This window comes from Protobothrops mucrosquamatus, unplaced genomic scaffold (assembly GCF_001527695.2).
Source record: "Protobothrops mucrosquamatus isolate PMUCROS unplaced genomic scaffold, P.Mucros_1.0 scaffold901, whole genome shotgun sequence".
Classification (NCBI taxonomy): domain Eukaryota; kingdom Metazoa; phylum Chordata; class Lepidosauria; order Squamata; family Viperidae; genus Protobothrops; species Protobothrops mucrosquamatus.
In genome coordinates this window covers 290,391-309,561 of record NW_015387153.1, presented here as the reverse complement: position 1 = coordinate 309,561, position 19,171 = coordinate 290,391, and the positions used below count along the sequence as shown (strand labels likewise).

Below are 19,171 nucleotides of genomic sequence, written 5' to 3'. Positions count from 1 at the left end.
TTGGGGAGGAGGGGAGTTATACTGTAAAACTTTTAAAAATTTTCAATTAAAAAAAAACCCAACAAGATATATTGTAATTAGCAGGAAAAATAAATCTAGCACTCCTGAATTCTTTCCCCAAGGGGGAAAGGAAAATTCACAGCCTGCAGATTGCTAGCAAAGTCATCAAAGAATGTAGTTATTGCTGCTAAAGACAAGAATAAATAACAAATCAATTTTGCAGTTCTTTTGTTATTACATCCTCTTACCTACAGAATGTGGCCTGGGATTGCACAAGGGGCTAGGCTAAAATCTGGTTGAGTAGTTTGCAGCCAGATGTTCAGTACAGATCTTGCCAATGTGATTTTAATAGCCCAGGAAGGGATAGGAAAAGCCGAGGAAAACTTTGCAATCAATAAACCATGGTGGACTAAGCTTGTTTTTCCCTATATTGATTCTCTTCCCCAGCATCAGCCCATCGATTTTAGAACTGCATGACCACAAAGATAGCGGCCTTCAGCCTCCCAATCCCTGCTTATAGAGGGATTTGCATTTTGGTGAGGGTCAGGCTATATGTCCGCAATCAAAGGAAAAACCCAAATCCATTGGAGCAGAAGACAGCCCAATTACCGTTCCCCTCTGGTTCCTTCTCCTCAGCCCCTGGGCCCAGACACAGTCGCTGCTCCTCACCATAACTGGGGCGGAACTTGCAAGTACGTCTGCCCACTTCATCCTGCAAAGTGGCACTCCCCCAGTGCTCCCGCCCGCTGCCATGCTTGGAGCCTTGACTCAAGGCCAAGCGCTCCAGCCTCGCCCTGCCAAGGAAGGGGGCAGCAGCCGAGGCTACATCAGATTTGCAGCTTGTCAGGGGCGCTCAAAGGCTGCCCAAACTTACTCCGGAATTTTGGGGTTGGAAAGTGGAGAGGCAGCGGCATGTTTGTAGGCATGGTTTGTGTATAAAGAAAGACGTTTGTGTATAAAGGTCATGTAAAGATGAATAGGATATAGATAAACTAAAAATTTATTGATGAAAGTAATAAACAGGTCTATATGGAACGTTAAAAACAAAAATTATTAATTCAAACATGAGATAGCAGATACAAAGAGGAAGAGAGAGGAAGTATCAAATATTGAAATAAAAAGAAATTTTGATCACTAATTTAAGAAATTCAAAAAGTAGCAGAAAATAAGGATATCATATTGTATTATTAATTTATTGATATAGAGGGTAAGAAGTTAAATTGATAAGATGTGTATTCTGAATATTAGATTTTGTGTGGAATGGTGATAGAAGAATTGGGAGTATTTAAAATCCTGGGAATGATAAATATCAAATGTTAAATTTAAATATTAGTGGAAATTAAAAATGGAAAAATTTATTAGGTCATTGTCTAAAAGATTGTATGTTAAAATAATTAGAATATATATAAACTAAAAACTATTGATATATGTAAGAAAGCTATGTTTTATGTGATTAATAGAATAAGAATTGTGTTAATTTACATATGGACAGTATTTATTAAGGGAAAGAGAGAGGAAATGTTTATGGTAGTAGTTTGAAATCAATACTAATGATATCTGTATGTAATTGAATTATTATAACCCAGCCGCCACGTTGCTTTTCAAATATGTGAATGTTATATTAGAAAATCAATAAAATTTGTAGAAAAAAAGGCAGAATATATTTCCCCAAAGGAATAATGGAGAAGATCTTTAAAAAGGCAGACACTTCTCCACACACATCCCAGCCAGACAACTCATCAGAAACCAGCTTTTAGAAATATCTTCAGCCTGTTTGCCTGGCCAGAAAACAGATAATTGAGTTCCCATTTGCCTTCCCTTGTTAGGAGGGAATGTTTTAAGCTCATTTAGAAGGAAAATTTTGTTTGTTTTATTTGTGCATTTTCTGTATGTGTTGTACATGGGTTTTATCTGTCTATCCCAGTGATGGCGAACCTTTTAGAAACTGAGTGCCCAAACTGCAACCCAAAACCCACTTATGCATCGGCTGGGTGTGGTCAATTGGGTGGGCGTGGTCATTTGGGTGGGCATGGCTGCAGTGATAACGGCAGACTGGGTGGGACTAAAAAGTTCAATCAATCAATTCCAACTTTGCAAGAACTTTTTTTTCACGCGAGAAGTGAAAATTGACTGATTGAACCTTTTTTTTTTTTTTGCACACGGCGGTGGAGGCCTAAAGCGAAAAGATTTTATAAAACCCAGCTGAAGGCCTAGGACTGGGGCAATGATGCGCATGCCCACAGAGAGGGCTCTGAGTGCTGCCTCTGGCACCTGTGCCATAGGTTTGCCACCACTGGTCTATCCTTTTCCTGAAACATGAGGTATGTCCAGCTACAAGAGCCTCATGAAGCTCAAGTTTGCTTTTCTTATCCTATCACTAATCAGTGAAACTACTATGAAACTAATCCTAGAACATATAAGCATTTTTTAATCTCTAAAATAATGTGGTCTATTTTAGAATAAATGTTAGGTAGATTCTCCTATCCCTGCCAAATTGCACACCTTAAAATATTAGGCTTTTAAAATTATTTGGAGCTTTCAGAATTCTCAAGCTGCTCAGCATTATCAAGTTGCAAGTCCTTAAGTCCTCTCTAACATGTTGCAAATTTTCAATTTCAGAAGTGAGACCTTTCATTTTTGTTCTCTTACCAGAATCCAATCTCTCTTTTGTCCTCATCTGTGGTGTCCCCATTTTGTTTTCACTGGTCTTATCTATTCCTTTAACAACTGCATTATTAATGCCTTTTCAAACTCTGCTTGCAAGCTACCCCCCTCGTCTACTTCTCAATTTCTTATCTTCTGTTCTCCATGCCTTTGTCTGATCAGCAAAGCCTCTCCTGGGAGAGTCCACCCAGAAAGGGGGGAGGGGACCTTGTTCTCATATCTTTCAGCCCTCCATAGATGACCCCTGCAACCTTTGGAAGCAGAGCACACTGACCCAGATGCTGCCTCCATTCATTTGAACCATGGAATTGGGTTTGAATCCAGCCATACACTAAAAAGCCACCATGCAACCTGAGTGGAACAAATCTTCCCAAGTCCTACCATCCCCCCATATGCCTGTGAAAGCTGCAGAAGAAAGAAGGAGTCCTGGAACCATTGGTCCCCACATGAAGCCTCAGAAGAAAACTAGGAAGATTATGGGGGGAGGGTGGAAACTCATTGTAAGATTTTCTTTCTTGCCTCATTTGTATTGTAATAAGTCAGTCAAATGGATTCATGGAGGGATGGCATTTGGAAAGATTGAACACTTTGGACTTCTCTTCTGGTGGGAGAGAAAATTTGTCCAGAATGTTTGTATTGCCTGTCTTGTAGAAGTAGCTGCATGCACACACACACCATTCAGAATCACACTAAGGCTATTCCCTTCACCTACCTTCAGTAAAGCTCCAGCCTGATTCTTGCCCCGTGGCATTAAAGCTTTGCATGCACAACTTGCTGCAAATTCCAAGGGGGAGGGAATCAGCATCCCTCAGGTAATTTGCAATTCATATGCTCTCACTGAGGAGGTAACAGGAAAAAGATCTCCAGACCCAAGCCCTGAATATGTTGCACTGGTGGACTCAGAGTGGGAGTCCTAGGGTTCACTGTATGCAATTTAATAGCCTGGCTTGCATACTGGCTAACCTCAATTGGATATCAGAAACCCAGATGCACTGAACTAAGAGCTAAGGAAGGCTCAGAAAGCAACCCTTGAAAATGGGCAGCCAGTGGTTATGTACTGAGGCAAACCATGGCTGTGAAGAATTTTGGAGGAAAGGCACACTCAGCCTTAGGTCAAAGTACATGACACAGGAAATACAAAGCCTCAAACAGGAACAGGAAACAACCTCAAGAGCCCCTGAAGGTATAAAAACCAATTCCCTGCTACATTTGGTCATTCTTCTTTTTCCAGAGCCATCTTTCTGTTTGGCTCTCGTCTTCAATAAACTACAACCTTCTTTCTAAAGCAATCTGACTGAAAGCTCAAGGTGACATCCAATATCTAAAATAATTGGCACAGAATATTGGACACTATAAATTTCTTTTCCACCTAACAGAACTTTTGCCCTGACTTTTTGACCTTTATGGGTTGAAAAGCTCCCCTTTTGGGAGCCAAAGCAGGGATCTTTTTCTGCTGCCTCTATTAGTGCCTTTCCTTTTTGCATAAAGAGTTTAAAAGCTTGTTTATCAAGTCTCCCTGGCCAGATCAATTTTTAATTTTGTGCCAATAAAAGTGTGTCACTCATACTCTTATGGCACAAAGGGGGGATTGTGGAAGAATCCAGAGAAAGAAATATTTTGGAGTATATTAAAAAGGCAGAATATATTTCCCCAAAGGAATAATGGAGAAGATCTTTAAAAAGGCAGACACTTCTCCACACCTCCCCCCACAACTCACCAGAAACCAGCTTTTAGAAATGCAGATGTAATAATCCATTCAGGAAGGTTGGAGCCTTCCAGCTAGAAACTGAAGAAACATAATAGGAAAACAAAGACTCTTAAATCTATATACCCCACCCAAATTCTAAGGACAGGAAACATAATAGGATTAACCAACCACCATCAGAATACCAGAAAGGCACACTCAGCCTCAGGTCAAAGTACATGACACAGGAAATACAAAGCCTCAAACAGGAACAGGAAACAACTTCAAGAGCCCCTGAAGGTATAAAAACCCATTCCCTGCTACATGTGGTCATTCTTCTTTTTCCAGAGCCAGTCTTCAATAAACTACAACCTTCTTTCTAAAGCAATCTCCATATTTTCTATTCCCTGCTTGGACTGGACCCTGATGAAGATTTTTCCTTCAACAAGCCCTAGAGATGTCTATGGTCAAGGCATCATTGTGTTCTGGTTAGGTGCAAGCAAGGATAGGGCCTCAGCTATAATGTGATTTCTTGGTCTTGGTTTAGAACATTATGTGATCTGTGGTTTCTTTCATCACAGTTAAGCAAATTCCATGAGTACCACAATGTCTGAACTAAGCCGCAGTCTGCTTGTGCTCTGACTTAATGCACTTCAGCACAGACACATTGTGAAAACGCCATGCAAGTTATGCTTGGGCGGAAGACTTTTTCTTTTACAGCGCCATTTATAATGGGGCGGGTTGGCAGACAAGTACTCAAAAAAAAAAAAGAAGAAAAAAGTGCGAATAGGCGTCCAGTAGCTAGCTTGAACTTTGAACGACTTCTTTCTCTTGCCGGCGCTGCCGCCACCGCCTTCTAGGAGGAGCAAAAGACACCCAGCACTGCAACCAGGCGCCCCGGACTGGCCATTCCAGGGCTTCCTGCACCGGCTGACTTAGGCGTCGGCAACCTCCTGTTGTCGCTTGAAGGGGGGAGGAGGGACACGGGCGTGAGGGATTCCTTCTTTCTCACCCGACCTAGAGACTCAGGGCACAGCAAGAGGAGGGAAGTTATGTCGGACCTTCGACTCTGAATGAAGAATTTTAGGGGGGAGTTGAAAGCGAGACAGACTTAGGGCTGTATTAAGACCATAGATGGCTGCGTAAGGAGAGCTGAAGGGAGGCGAATTCGGGGTGGAGCAGAAAACACGGGGGGGGGGGAAGGCGTTAGGAAATAAGCACCAAGGTATATGGTGCCTTGCAAGGGATTCCCGAGTGTTCCTTAATTCTTTTTCCTCTCTTCTCTGCGTGAGAAAAACTTTTGCGGGGTAAATCTGAAACCAGGTGTTCCTGTGAGGTGGCGCAGGAGGTCCTTGGGAAAGGCGAGGACAAGCTTGGCGTTTCCTCTCTCCCAATCCCCTTCCTCTTCTTCACCCCCTTCCCCGGCCTGCCTGCGATTTTAGCTCGCAGCTCCGTGGCTTTCCTTTGCCTAGCCAAGCTTTCTTCCGTCCGCCCCGTTTCCAGGAGCGGGAGCGCCGAGGAGGTACGGCAGAAACACGTGAAGGCGAGAAGTAAAAAACAAAACAAACGCGGAGTTCCAGCCAGTAGAGGCTTGGCAGCCCGGCTGCCGTGGAACAGGAGAGCTCAAAGCCGAGGAGAAGAAGGTGGCGGTTTCCTCCCGAAGGGGGCTCCTTTTCTCCACCCCTTCCCCTGGGTTCGTGGGGGAGTCTCTCGTCTCCGACGCTGACAGGTGCTCCTTCGAGCCCGCCGCGAGCTCTCTCGCCCCCTTTGCTTCTCCCCCCGCTTTCGTGAGGATTGTGGCGCCCTTGGGAAGCTGATCATGCTTTGAACCTTAGGAGAGGAGGAGGGAGAAAACCCTGGAGACAGAGGAAAGAAAGACTGTAGCCGAGGAAAAAGTTTTGGATGGGATTATGTGGAAACTACCCTGCTCTTCTCCGCTGCCTAAGCAGGCTCGCTGCTGCTGCTGGTTTCTCACCAGCGGTGCAGTCTTCGCGGGCTGGTGGAGGTGGTGAAAACGACGACGCGGGGAGTACTTGAGCTGTCTGCAAGGACTTGGCGCGTGTGTTGTGCGTTAGAGAGTTTTCACCCCAGCCTACCAAATGTTCCTCTTCGGGATCTTCTCGCTGACACTTGTTCTGGTCAGCCAAAGGCCGGGAGTCCACGCCGAATCAAATCTAAGCAGCAAGTTCCAATTCTCCAGTGCTAAAGAGCAAAACGGTAAGGCGTCTTTCTGCGTGGGTTTGCGTGTTTTGTGCTGTCTCAAAGGTACACAAAAGAGTCTGAGCAATCCGTGCTGGGGAAGGAGGAGTCGCTGAGACAGGAAGGATTTTCCTTCTCTTCTGCTTTTACAGAGCCTCAGGGGTTGGGCTGTTTGGTGGAGCTTCTTGGGTGATTTTTAAAAGTGCGTCTGGGCTTTCAGCCTGCGAAACCCCAGTCTGTGTCAGCCCCGGGCGGGCAGTTCTGTAAAGATCTCCGTTGAAACGCGCAACCTGGGAGGGATAAAATCGTTCCTTTCACCAGAGTGAGCCTTAAAGATTGAAGCTAAAATGAATGGGACTTGGCAGGTCCGGCTTCACGTTGTGTTTTGTCACTCCAGGAAACTTGTCAGTCTCGTAAACTGAAACAGGATAAGCTAAAAGGGCACCAATTAAGAAGCCAGAAATAGGAATAAATTAGGTCTCTTTCTTTCCCCCCTTCCCTCATTCTGAGTTTTTGCATGTGGGGGTTATGTTGTGTCTGATCTAATCACCCATTTTGTCGCCTCCATAAGTTTGGTCTGTGCAGTGTAGGCTAATGGAGGATGAGTTCTGTTTTCAACATGCTGGAAACAAGCTGATATGCATAGGAACTGTGAATCACTTCAAAAAAGATTTCAAGTGTACCTGAAATGTTTAGAAAACTCTCAAATTGGGCTCCCTTGGGTTGGGCTGGGCAGTTTTGGAGAAAGACTCCTTTCATGCAGAGGGCAGCGTTTGGGTGTGTAATTTGCTTAGCCTCTGAATGCCATATGATTTATATTATTTAGATTTTTAAAAAGACTTTTCTCTTTGATCTTCTATTACAAAGTCATTTAAAGGAACACTTTGCAAATAGAAATATTATATGCCACATGAAAACACATCATGAATAAGCCTAATTTAGGCTATCAAACACCCCATTTTCCAGTGGTGGATGCTAATGTAAGGGGAAAAATGTTTTAGTAGTTTCCTTCTGAGCCAGAAAGATGTGATTTCATCTCTGCACAAACTAGCCAAACAGGCAAAAATAAATAAATCTTAAAATTACAGTAGGAAAAAATGAACACAGTACTGAATGAAGGTCTGCTTTGAACACATTAGCACATTACAGCCCTGTATTTTCTGGAAAAAATACATCTTCCTTAATATATAGTAAATATTTTCTGGCGGAGAAAGAGAAATAGACTGCTCCTCTTGATGGAAGTTTCTGCAACTGAATGCAGTAAAAGAGTTTCATATTATTAGCAGATGGCACCTGCAGAAATCAAGAGACTATTGGTCAAAAACCAGTTCAGTCCTTAGGTAGGGTACTGCAGAAGTTTGGGGAAGCATATGAAAAGAATCAGGAACTGACATCTATATCTATTGAAAATTGACCACATATAATATCTGTCCTTAATCAGAGGAAGGTACCTATCTTCTGGTCTTATTTCATCTGTTAAATTTGGTAGAGGGAGGTAGTTTGTTTTTGGGGAATGAAGATTAGAGTTTCATCATATGTCTGTTATAAATAATTACTGGAATACATGCCTGAAAATCCAATTCTACTAATTGAAGTTGGTGCAATTCTTGGACTGAATTCTCATTGTCACCTGTATTTTACCCTTGCTTTCACATTTTACACAAAACAGGGACTATTGTTGGTTTAATTTGAAATCTGTAATTCCATAAGGAATCTACAAAAACGTTTTGCATGTGGTTACTTACAGTATGCTATTGTATCACATACAAGTGCCTTATCAGGAGTGCAGGAATGATAAAACTATTTAAAGAACTATTGTGGGCTAAATGTATTAGCAAATATATTAGGCTAGATATAAACAAACATTAAGTCATAATGTGGTTTTGCTCTTCATGGAACAGCCACTGTATGATTTGTAAATTGTGAATAGTGATTTAGTGTTTTGTGTGAACTTAGCAGCCAATTGTATGAATTTTGTGCAGTACTGCTAATCTACAGTTAATTTATCTATAATTTACTAAATCTGATTGCACTTCACATTATAGTATAAATTAACCTCACTGATTTGCTTTACACAATGGATTAAGCCATAGATCACTCAATTACTTTTTAATTCATCCAGTGTTAACAAACTGCCAGTCATTAGAATGGTATTGCTCTGGGTATAGTGATTTTCAGTTGATAGGAATTTAAATTTGTTCATGTACAAATTCTGCTTGTATAATTAAATATGGGAATGCAATTATTTTACCAGAGGTTTGGTAGGATTTTCTTAAATTTTAAGGTAAATAATAAAAAAAAAACAATCCCATTTTATAATTATACTGCTTGTCAGTCAGGTTGTGTACCTGCATTGCATATTACTTTTATTATGGTTCTTTTGTTCTTCACTAGTGATGTGCAGTGCTACAGTTCAAGCACAAAATGTACTTTGAAGAGGTGTGGACACAGTATATCCATTGGCATCTTCTTAAAAAACCTCCATCTTTTCCTGGTCACATATGGTATCAATGGACTCTCATGAAAATATGTACTGTGTAGGATAAGGAGGTGCTGAAAGTGTAAATGTCCACTCTGAAGTATCTTGGTGCAATCTGCTGGTGCTTCCTTAATCCCAGATATAGTATGGGATATGGGAACACAGAGTTACTATGTGACAGGTGTGGTATGCATGCCCATAACCCTTCAAAGCCCTTCTTATGCTTTATATCTGAAGTGCTGCACATCCCTATTTGTCACATAGGCACATATTTTGATCTAAAATTGAAATAAAAATTATGTATTGAATATGAGATACATAAGAGATAGTGTGGTGAGATGATTAAGATGCTGGACTAAGAGCTGGAAGACCCAGTTTCTAAATCCACTCTCAGCCATGCAAGCTTATGGGGCTGTTTGAGTGCTCCATACACTGCCTTAAATTCCTGAATGAAAAGTGGGATATAAAATAAATATGTATGGAATTTCATTCATTCTGGCTGAGCTAGTTTTAACCTGCTATAATTAGAATGATTTTTTTGCTCTGCTGCATACAGTATTAACCATTTTTTGTGTGAATCAGCAACAGGATAAACAGCATGCAATTGCCAGTAAAAAGATGCTCTGTGGGGAACACATTTATGTATATAGTTATATAGTAATAGTAATGTCAGATTTGCTTATGTATTTGTTTAGGGTCCTCAAGTTCAGTTATTGCCTTATTTACTTGGAAGCACACTCTACTGAGTTTGTGGCATTTTTTCTGGAGAAAGTATGCCCAGAATGAAAGCTATAGAGCCAGATCTTAACTATAGGACTCCAGGCCCCACTGATTAAAAATGTCACCTAATGGGTTCCAGAAAACAGGCCTCCCCTGTCATGGCTCCTGCCCTCTAGAACAGCTTTCCTTCCAAAATTTGTGCAATCTCCACCCTGGCTTGTTTAAGCAATTCTTTAAAACTTGCTTCTATTTACTGGCCCTTAAGGAATGGAGCATAAATCCCTTGGGTAGGATGATTTTGTGGTGCTGCTTAAAATAGTATTTCCAACTTGTTGTCCTCCAGAAATCTATTACCTTGGAATTCTTGCAGTTGTAATTTAAGACATTTTGCAAGCTAGCCAAATGCACTGCAAGCTACAGTGTTTCTGGGTTAAAACAGAAGTATTGAACTTGAAGTTAAGAATATCAGAAGTATTCTGTTTTATAAAGATACTGAAAGGATAGTTGGCTTGAGAAAGTCCACATTTAAAACTGTTATGTTATTTACGTCATAATGGATTAATTCCTTGTTTTGCATAATATTAACATATAAGACTCAGTTTTGCAGGCAATAGTGTGGTTAAACCTCATTGAAGTTTTAGGGATTTAAAAATCCTAACTGTATAAAAATGTAATGATAACTTAATAATCCTGAAATGGTAGAGTAAAAACCAAGATTTATTTTGGGATAACATCAATTAGTGAAGTTGAACTAGACTAAATATGTTAAAAATCCTTAGGAAAAAGGACAAAGGCAACATACAGATTTTTATGCAATAAACATATAGCAAGCATGTTTATGAACATTTGCTACTATCAGAGCTCATCATCTTTTCCATACTCTTGGAAAAATATAATCCTAGATGATGATGATGATGATGATGATGATGATGATGATGATGATGATGATGATATCCATTCAGTCGAGTCTGACTCTTGCCAATTCTGTGGGCCAGGTCTCCCCACATGTTGCACTATTTCTTAGAGTTTTTCTGTGCTCTGGCTGGTGTCAGCTTTGATGGTGTCCAGCCACTGTGTTCTTTGATGACCTGGTTTCCTTTTACTGCTAACTCTTCCAAACGTATTGCTTTCTCCAGTGAATTACTCCACACGATATGGCCAAAGTTTCGTGATTTTGCCTTCTGGTGACATGTCTGGTATTATGTGTTTCAGGACTGGCTTGTTAGTAATCTTTGTTACTAACTGTCCAAGGAATAACTCAAGTATTTGTAACTCTGTAGATAATTGTTGGAGGAGTAATGGGAGAACAAATAAAAGGAAGTGTTCTTAAAGTATCTGTTATTCTAAATCCTGTTTGTGAATTGAAATAGGCAAGTTTTTTTTGCAAAGGAATATATGGGCACTAAATTTTCTTGCAAACTTGGGTGAGAAACAGATTTTACTGGCAAAGTCTGGGAAAATATAATCACAGAAATTCTGATATGTTAAGAGAATGTTATTAATGTAAATAATCCATTGTTTATAGAACAGCAGTATGATACTAGAAGAGCAATTCCCAAGAGTTTAAGTATAAAAATATTGCCTGGTTTGTAAACTGTGGCTCTGTTACACATCTTCTCAGCCTTTTAATAGCCAATTCAATGAATTGATACATTGTGGCTGGATTATATTAGGATCTGAGGAAGACTGGTCATAAAAAAGACACCCAATAGTATCTGAATATTATGTGCCTGTATTAGATCTGGTCACTTTCTTGTTCATATAAGAATTCAACTTTTGGTAATGATTCTTAAAAAAAATGCTAGAACTTTGATTTCTGAGACTGATGGATCTGCAGTAGCCATTTCCAATAGCATTACTTTATTCTGAGTAATAAAAAGTATTGTTTATTTACTGTTATGATTATAGCTTCTGTTCTTGGAATCATTTTCATTTTAAGAATTTCTAAAAGCCCATATTAAATTTATCATACTGAGTCAAAGGTTTTCTGGCAAATCTTTTTTTTCCCTCATAGTTTTTTTATTGTCTGTAACTTTAGCATTGCATAACAGGGAATACTTTAGCTTAGCATATCTATATGTCAGATGATTGTGATTTATAAAAGTTGGCTTAAACTTTACTGTGTTATGTGGATCCATCCTATAAATAATGGGATGGAATGAAATAGATGTCTTTAGTCTAAATATGATAACAGATTATCTCCCTCTTCATTTCAATTCAGTTTCCTGCCCTCATTCAGGGGTTTTTAGCCTTTAAAGATAAAAGGGATACATCCAACTATAATTATATCTAATTGCAGCAGTAAAAGCAATTTTGGCAATATTAAACAAAAAGTATATTACTTCCATTTTCAGTAGTCTGTTTCTGTCCTGTACAAAAATTACAAACAAATCAAATGGCCTCTGATATGAAACTGAAAAGGTATGTTGACGATATTCAGTTTAAATATATTAATGGATACATCTAGTCAGAATGGCTGTATCTTTAGAGTTGAATAAGATATATTGCTAGAACAGTCTATGAATATAAATAAAACATATGTTATTATGCTCCATTTAATGACAACTTTTATTCCTCCAGAGGGAGTGTGAGATTCATGGTAACTATAAAAAACATTAGTGTTGGAGGTCTGAATTTAATTTCAGAACAGAGAAAGATGAAGTCTATACAAGCATTTTGTAAGTATCATATCAATGCATATTTCAGGAAACGTAATGCAGCAAAAATGTTAGGAATGTGGCTGTTGAAAGTTGAATGTCAACTGAGAACATTTTAAGCACTGTAAATGTATATCTTGCCAGCAAATTCAGTGACTCATAGTGGGTGGCAAACTTTTCTGTATTCGTAAAGATAAGTAAATGGCACTTTGAATTATATCATATAAAAAAAGGGAATTGATGATACACAATTAGATTTTTTAATTCTGAGTTTTCTGTCCTCAGTATTTTTTGTTATTACATCTCTATGAGATCAGCAGGCCAGCTACTTTCATTTGGTTCAAACTGAGTGCTATGCTTAGTAATCCAGTGAAAATGTTAATATTTAAGTAAAATTATATCAGATTTCCTTGTGTATCAGATTTATGACTATAAATATTGGTCACGTGAGAAAAGGTAGAATTCAGGCTTCTCAATGAGTTAACTGAGAAATTCATATCAGGATTTCTATACAAATAGTCCTTGGTTAACAATCACATGATGTGCTTTATGACTGCACTGATTAGTGATGAAATTCCAGTCCAAATTATCATTGTTAAGCAAGGACTACCTGTAATATAGGTAGTCATCGCTTAGTGACCACTTGTTCAATGACCAAAGTTATGGCAACGCTGAAGAAGGAGACCTACAGCCGGTCCGCAAAGTTGCATCCATCACAGCATCCCCAAATTATATGATTTTGATAAATGTGTTTAGTAACCAGTGCACATTTATGACAATTGTAGCATCCTGTGGTCATGTGATTGCCATTTGTGACCTTCACAGCCAGAGAAGCTGGCAAGAAGTCTTACCTCACAGTCATGTGACAATACACTTAATGACCATGTGAATTCACGTAATGATTATAGCAGAACTGATTTTGTAAGTCACCATGATCACATGCTGTTCACATTATGACTGCATTGCTTAATCATGGAGTTGCTGATCCCAACGTAATTGGTGAGAACTGCCTCTATTGATTTTTGGGGGAATACACTCCAATTATAGATAAAGTATTATGTAAAAGATGTATTACATTTTATTATACTATTATACTGGAACACAGGTATTTGCCACAGCAATGATCTAGTTAGTTCAAATGTGTAAATGTAAACGTGTAAATATGTCAGTAATTGTCCAGACAGAAGACTTTATCATTACTTGAAAATGTCAAGAATTAAATGTATTTTTATATGTAAAATATGTGCTTTGCTGTTAAGCTGTGATAATTCTGCTGTTCAGAAGCAGACTGAGTCACATTTGATGTTTTGTTGTATGAATGCCATTTAGGTAGTCCTCAGCTTATAATCACAATTGGGATCCGAATTCTGTGCCTAAGCAAGACTGTTGCTAAGTCTTGCCCAATTTTATGATGTGTTTTGCATTGATTGCTAATCAAATCGCTGCAGTTGTGAAGTGAATCATGCGGTTGTTAAGCGAATCTGACTTCCTCCATTGACTTTGTTTATCAGATGCCAGCTGGGAAAGTTGCAAATGATGCTCTCATGAGCCCAGGACACTGCAACCATTGTAAATACATGCTGGTTGCCATGGAACCAAATTTTGACCATGGGATCATGGGGATGCTGTGAGAGTCATAAGTGTGAGGACTGGTTGTAAGTTACTTTTTCAGTTCTGTATTAACTTTGAACAGTTGCTAAACAAATGGTTGTAAGGATTACCTGTATTGTTAAAGTACATATTATTTGATTTTATGCACTTCTCTTTGTCATGGCTGCAAGGCCCAGGAGGGCAGTAGAGCTGCATTTGGTCATTGTCACCCATTGACTATGTGCTCTGCAGCCAAAGATGGAGAAGCTCTATACAGTCAGTAAAAACAAGACCAGGAGCTGACTGTGGCTCAGATCATGAGCTTCTCGTTGCAAAATTTAGGCTTAAATTGAAGAAAATAGGGAAAAACACTAGGCCACTCAGGTATGAACTAAATTATATCCCTGATGAATATACAGTAGAGGTGACAAATAGATTTAAGGAATTAGATCTGATAGACAGAGTGCCTGAAGAACTATGGATGGAGGTTCGCCACATTGTACAGCAGGTAACAACTAAAACCATCCCAAAGAAAAAGAAATGCAAGAAAGCAAAATGGCTGTCTGAGGAAGCTTTGCAAATAGCTGAGGAAAGAAGGGAAGCAAAAGGCAAGGGAGAAAGAGAAAGATACACCCAATTGAATGCAGGATTCCAGACAATAGCTAGAAGAGACAAGAATGCCCTCTTAAATGAACAGTGCAAAGAAATAGAAGAAAACAATAGAATAGGGAGAACCAGAGATCTCTTCAAGAAAATTGGAGAGATGAAGGGAACGTTTCATGCAAAGATGGGCATGATAAAGGACCAAAATGGCAGGGACCTAACAGAGGCAGAAGAGATTAAGAAGAGGTGGCAAAATTACACAGAAGAACTATACAAGAACGAGCTTAGTGTCCCTGATAACCATGATGGGGTGGACACTGACCTCGAGCCAGACATTCTAGAATGTGAAGTGAAATGGGCCTTAGGAAAGCTGAGCAACAACAAAGCTAGTGTTCCAGCTGAGTTATTTAAAATCTTAAAAGACGATGCAGTAAAAGTACTACACTCAATTTGCCAACAAATTTGGAAAACTCAACAGTGGCCACAGGATTGGAAAAGGTCAGTTTACATTCCAATTCCAAAGAAAGGCAATGCCAAAGAATGTTCAAACTATCGCACCATTGCACTCATTTCACATGCAAGTAAAGTTATGCTTAAAATCCTACAAGCTAGACTTCAGCAGTATGTGGATGAAGAACTTCCAGAAGTACAGGCAGGATTTCGAAGAGGCAGAGGAACTAGAGATCAAATTGCCAACATATGCTGGATCATGGAGAAAGCTAGGGAGTTCCAGAAAAACATCTACTTCTGCTTCATTGACTATGCTAGAGCCTTTGATTGTGTGGATCACAACAAATTGTGGCAAGTTCTTAAAGAGATGGGAGTACCAGACCATCTTATTTGTCTCTTGAGAAACCTATATGCGGATCAAGAAGCAACAGTGAGAACTGGACACGGAATCACTGATTGGTTCAAAATTGGGAAAGGAGTCCGGCAAGGCTGTATTCTGTTGCCCTGCCTATTTAACTTATATGCAGAGCACATCATGAGAAAGGCAGGGCTAGATGAATCAAAAGTTGGAATTAAGATTGCCGGGAGAAATATCAACAACCTAAGATATGCAGATGATACCACTCTAATGGCAGAAAGTGAAGAGGAACTGAAGAGCCTCTTGATGCGGATGAAGAAGGAGAGTGCAAAAGTTGGCTTGAAACTCAACATCAAGAAAACCAAGATCATGGCATCCATCCCTCTCAATTCCTGGCAAATAGATGGGGAAGAAATGGAGGTGGTCACACATTTTATCTTCCTGGGCTCCAAGATCACCACAGATGGGGACTGCAGCCAAGAAATTAAAAGACACTTGCTCATGGGGAGGAAAGCTATGGTAAATCTAGACAGCATACTAAAAAGCAGAAACATCACCCTGCCAACAAAAGTACGTATAGTCAAGGCCATGGTTTTCCCAGTTGCAATGTATGGCTGTGAAAGTTGGACCATAAGAAACGCTGAGTGCAAAAGGATTGAGGCCTTTGAACTATGATGCTGGAGAAGACTCCTGCGAGTCCCCTGGACTGGCAAGGCAATCAAACTGGTCAGTCCTAGAGGAGATCAACCCTGACTGCTCTTTAGAAGGCCAGATCCTGCAGTTGAAACTCAAGTACTTTGGCCACCTAATGAGAAGGAAAGACTCACTGGATAAGAGCCTAATACTGGGAAAGATTGAGGGCAATAAAAGAAGGGGACGACAGAGAATGAAGTGGCTGGATGGAGTCACTGAAGCAGTAGGCGTGAACTTAAATGGACTCCAAAAGATGGTAGAGGACAAGAAGGCCTGGAGGAACATTGTCCATGGGGTCGCGATGGGTCGGACACGACTTTGCAACTAACAACAACAACACCCATTTAGCACCACCCAGGAAATGTGTAGCTGAAGGAAAGCTACGGATGCATCAGCTTTTGCTCCCAAAGTTACATGCCAATTGCTCTTCTCTGTGTCACCTACAAACCTTTAGAGAAACTTGTGTTACAGAATAGCCCTAGCAGAAAAATCTGTAATCCAAGTAGAAAAAGCTGGATTTTGCCCCAAACATGATTGTAGCAATCAGGTCCTTTCATTAACTTCCTACCTGGAGAATGGATTTCAAAGGAAAATGAAAAATGTTTCTGTTTTTCTTGATCTCTTGGGATCCTATGATACTATCTGGAGAGTAGGTCTTCTTTTCAAACTAATTAAGGTGTCGTAACACCATTGCCTTGATTGACAGCATGTTGAGTAACAGGTTATTTCAATTTTTGACAGAATTCAATAGAAGCAGATATCATAAGTTGAATAATGGACTACCACAAGGATCAATGATCCCCTGCTCTTTTTATCTTGTACATCCATGACCTGCCTGAAACTTCTTGGAAATTTATCTATGCTGATGATATCAATCTCACAGCCCTAAGAACCAACTTCAGTGTCTCTCAAGATCTCCAGACGCTGGATGACTACTTTCAAAAATGGTGTCTCCAACCAAGCCTAACAAAAACAGAAATAGCTACAATCCATCTCAGCAATAGGTATGCAAATTACCAATGAGGTTCCAGAACCGTATTTTATAATGTACTGGGGGTAACACTGGAGAGATCATTAATCTTCTAACAATACCTGAAAAAAAACAGCTGCAAAATTGAAAAGCCACAACAATTTATTGAACAGACTCACTAGAACATCCTGGGGTGCTGATGATAACACCTTACAAAGGTGGCTTTGGTTTATTCCAAATATTGTGGAATATTGTGCCAGTGTATAGTTTTATAGTGCCCATACCCAAATGGCCAATGGCCAACAATGCGTATTGTTAAGTCTGGAGAATAATGGCGCTTGAGACAAAGCATTTCTAACAAGTCTTTATTCTCTGCTTCCAATCTACGAACAACCCGAGCAGAGGCACGCAGGCCTCTATTTATACCTTCTGATCCCCGGGCAAACACAACCAATCACGAGGCGGTCTTTTCCCGCCTTGCGCATGTGCGCTAGGCCGGCGCCACTCAGTCTGGTCCCGGGCAGCTTTTGCAAATGCCCGGGACTCTTGCAACGTCCCGAGCCTGCTTTTGCAGGCTCAGGACACAACACCCCTCCCCCCTAGATAAAATAATACGGCGCCCACATTGACGCCATCATAGTGATGGTTATATAATTAACTGTTGAGTTAAGTTACACAGTGTGTGTAAGATGTGGAACTGTTCCGTCGTACAGAGACCCAATAGCCCCAACATCGTTTACGTAGAGTCAACCAGCCAGAACCTCTAGTTCAGTTATTGCAGTTAACATGCTCACCTTACGTAATCTTCAAGGTGTTTGGGAGGGCCTTTGACCCTGAGCGACCTTCTCGGACCTGGGGAACTTGTAGTGCTTTCCCCGTGGCTTCCCACACTAGGTGAATTGCCCTGTGGTTGTCTCGTGACTTCTGTTTGACTTTCCTGCCCGTATCTTAGGCTTGAGAAGTCAGAACTCTGTTGATCACTATACCTGGTTGACCTACTGCCTATGGAGTTTTCCAACCCCTCTGAACTCATCTCCGTGTTTCCTGATGGAGTGTGGTTTTCCTGGCTCCTTCCTGTAGTGTTAGGGTCTAGGGATGCCTCCCTGTTAGCCCTTATACCTGGGGACATCCTTCTATTAGCCATTTCAGCAAAGGACGTGTTTCCCCTCTGTTTTGCCTGCTCTCTTGCATGTTGTGAGTTGTGAGTATGCTCCCAGTTATTCTCCGTGTCTGGATATTGTTTGTGAGGTGTGGATAGTTAGTATACCTCTGGTGGGACTCCCAGGCTGGTGTGTGTGTGGGGGTGTCTGTGTGCCCCCGTCCCCATGCATTGCTACCTGAATCTCCTGTGGAACGTGGGTGTTGAGAGCCCGTGTCGTTCCCCACAACCGTTGTTGGCAGCAGATTCTGATTCTCAGAATGCATTCCCCATTCCTCCTCCCCCCTAGAGGAGACTGAGGAGGAACCCCTGGTGAGTCCCGCCTCAAACGTAATTCATCAATGTGGCAGCGAAGAACACGGCCGTCTTCCAGGGACACCTCGTAGGACAGAGGCCCCGAGACCTTGCAGACCACAGCCGGGACCCAGAGGTGTCCAGGCCTGTAGTTCCTGGCCCAGACAGGATCACCTTCACGCAGGACCCGTGGTGGGTGTGGCTGAGACACCTGTGAAGCTACACGCTCCGGATGCAGTCTGTCCAATTTAGTCACGAGCCGACGACCCCAACGGAGTTTGGCTGGGCACTTACCTGTGGCAGTGCACGGAGTAGTACGATGGGCTAGAAGAAAGTCAGCCAACCTGTGATGCCAATTGCCGTAAGTCAGCTTCTTGAGGGCGTCCTTGGCGACGCGGACCATCTGTTCAGCCAGACCATTGGTTGAAGGATGGAAAGGAGCCGAAGCAGCATGGCGGATCATGTTGGCCTGTAGAAATCCCTGAAACTCAGTAGAAGTAAATTGAGGACCGTTATCTGACACCAGAACATCTGGCAACCCGTGTGCAGCAAAAATGTTTCTCAACACTTGAATGGTTTTGGCAGCTGTGGTAGAAGACACAGGCACGACCTCCAGCCATTTGGAATGGCTATCAACAACAACCAGGAAGA

General features: G+C 41.0%; 1 protein-coding gene across 1 annotated transcript in view; it reads left to right on the top strand.

The window, feature by feature from the left end:
* Positions 1-6,225: 6,225 nt before the first annotated feature.
* PDGFC (platelet derived growth factor C) overlaps positions 6,226-19,171 on the top strand; it is a 163,074-nt gene continuing 150,128 nt past the window's right edge. Inside the window, exon 1 of the mRNA XM_015819338.1 lies at positions 6,226-6,565. Within this exon, the coding sequence (XP_015674824.1) occupies positions 6,448-6,565 (118 nt within the window). The 5' untranslated portion in view covers positions 6,226-6,447. The remainder of the gene's footprint in view (positions 6,566-19,171) is intronic.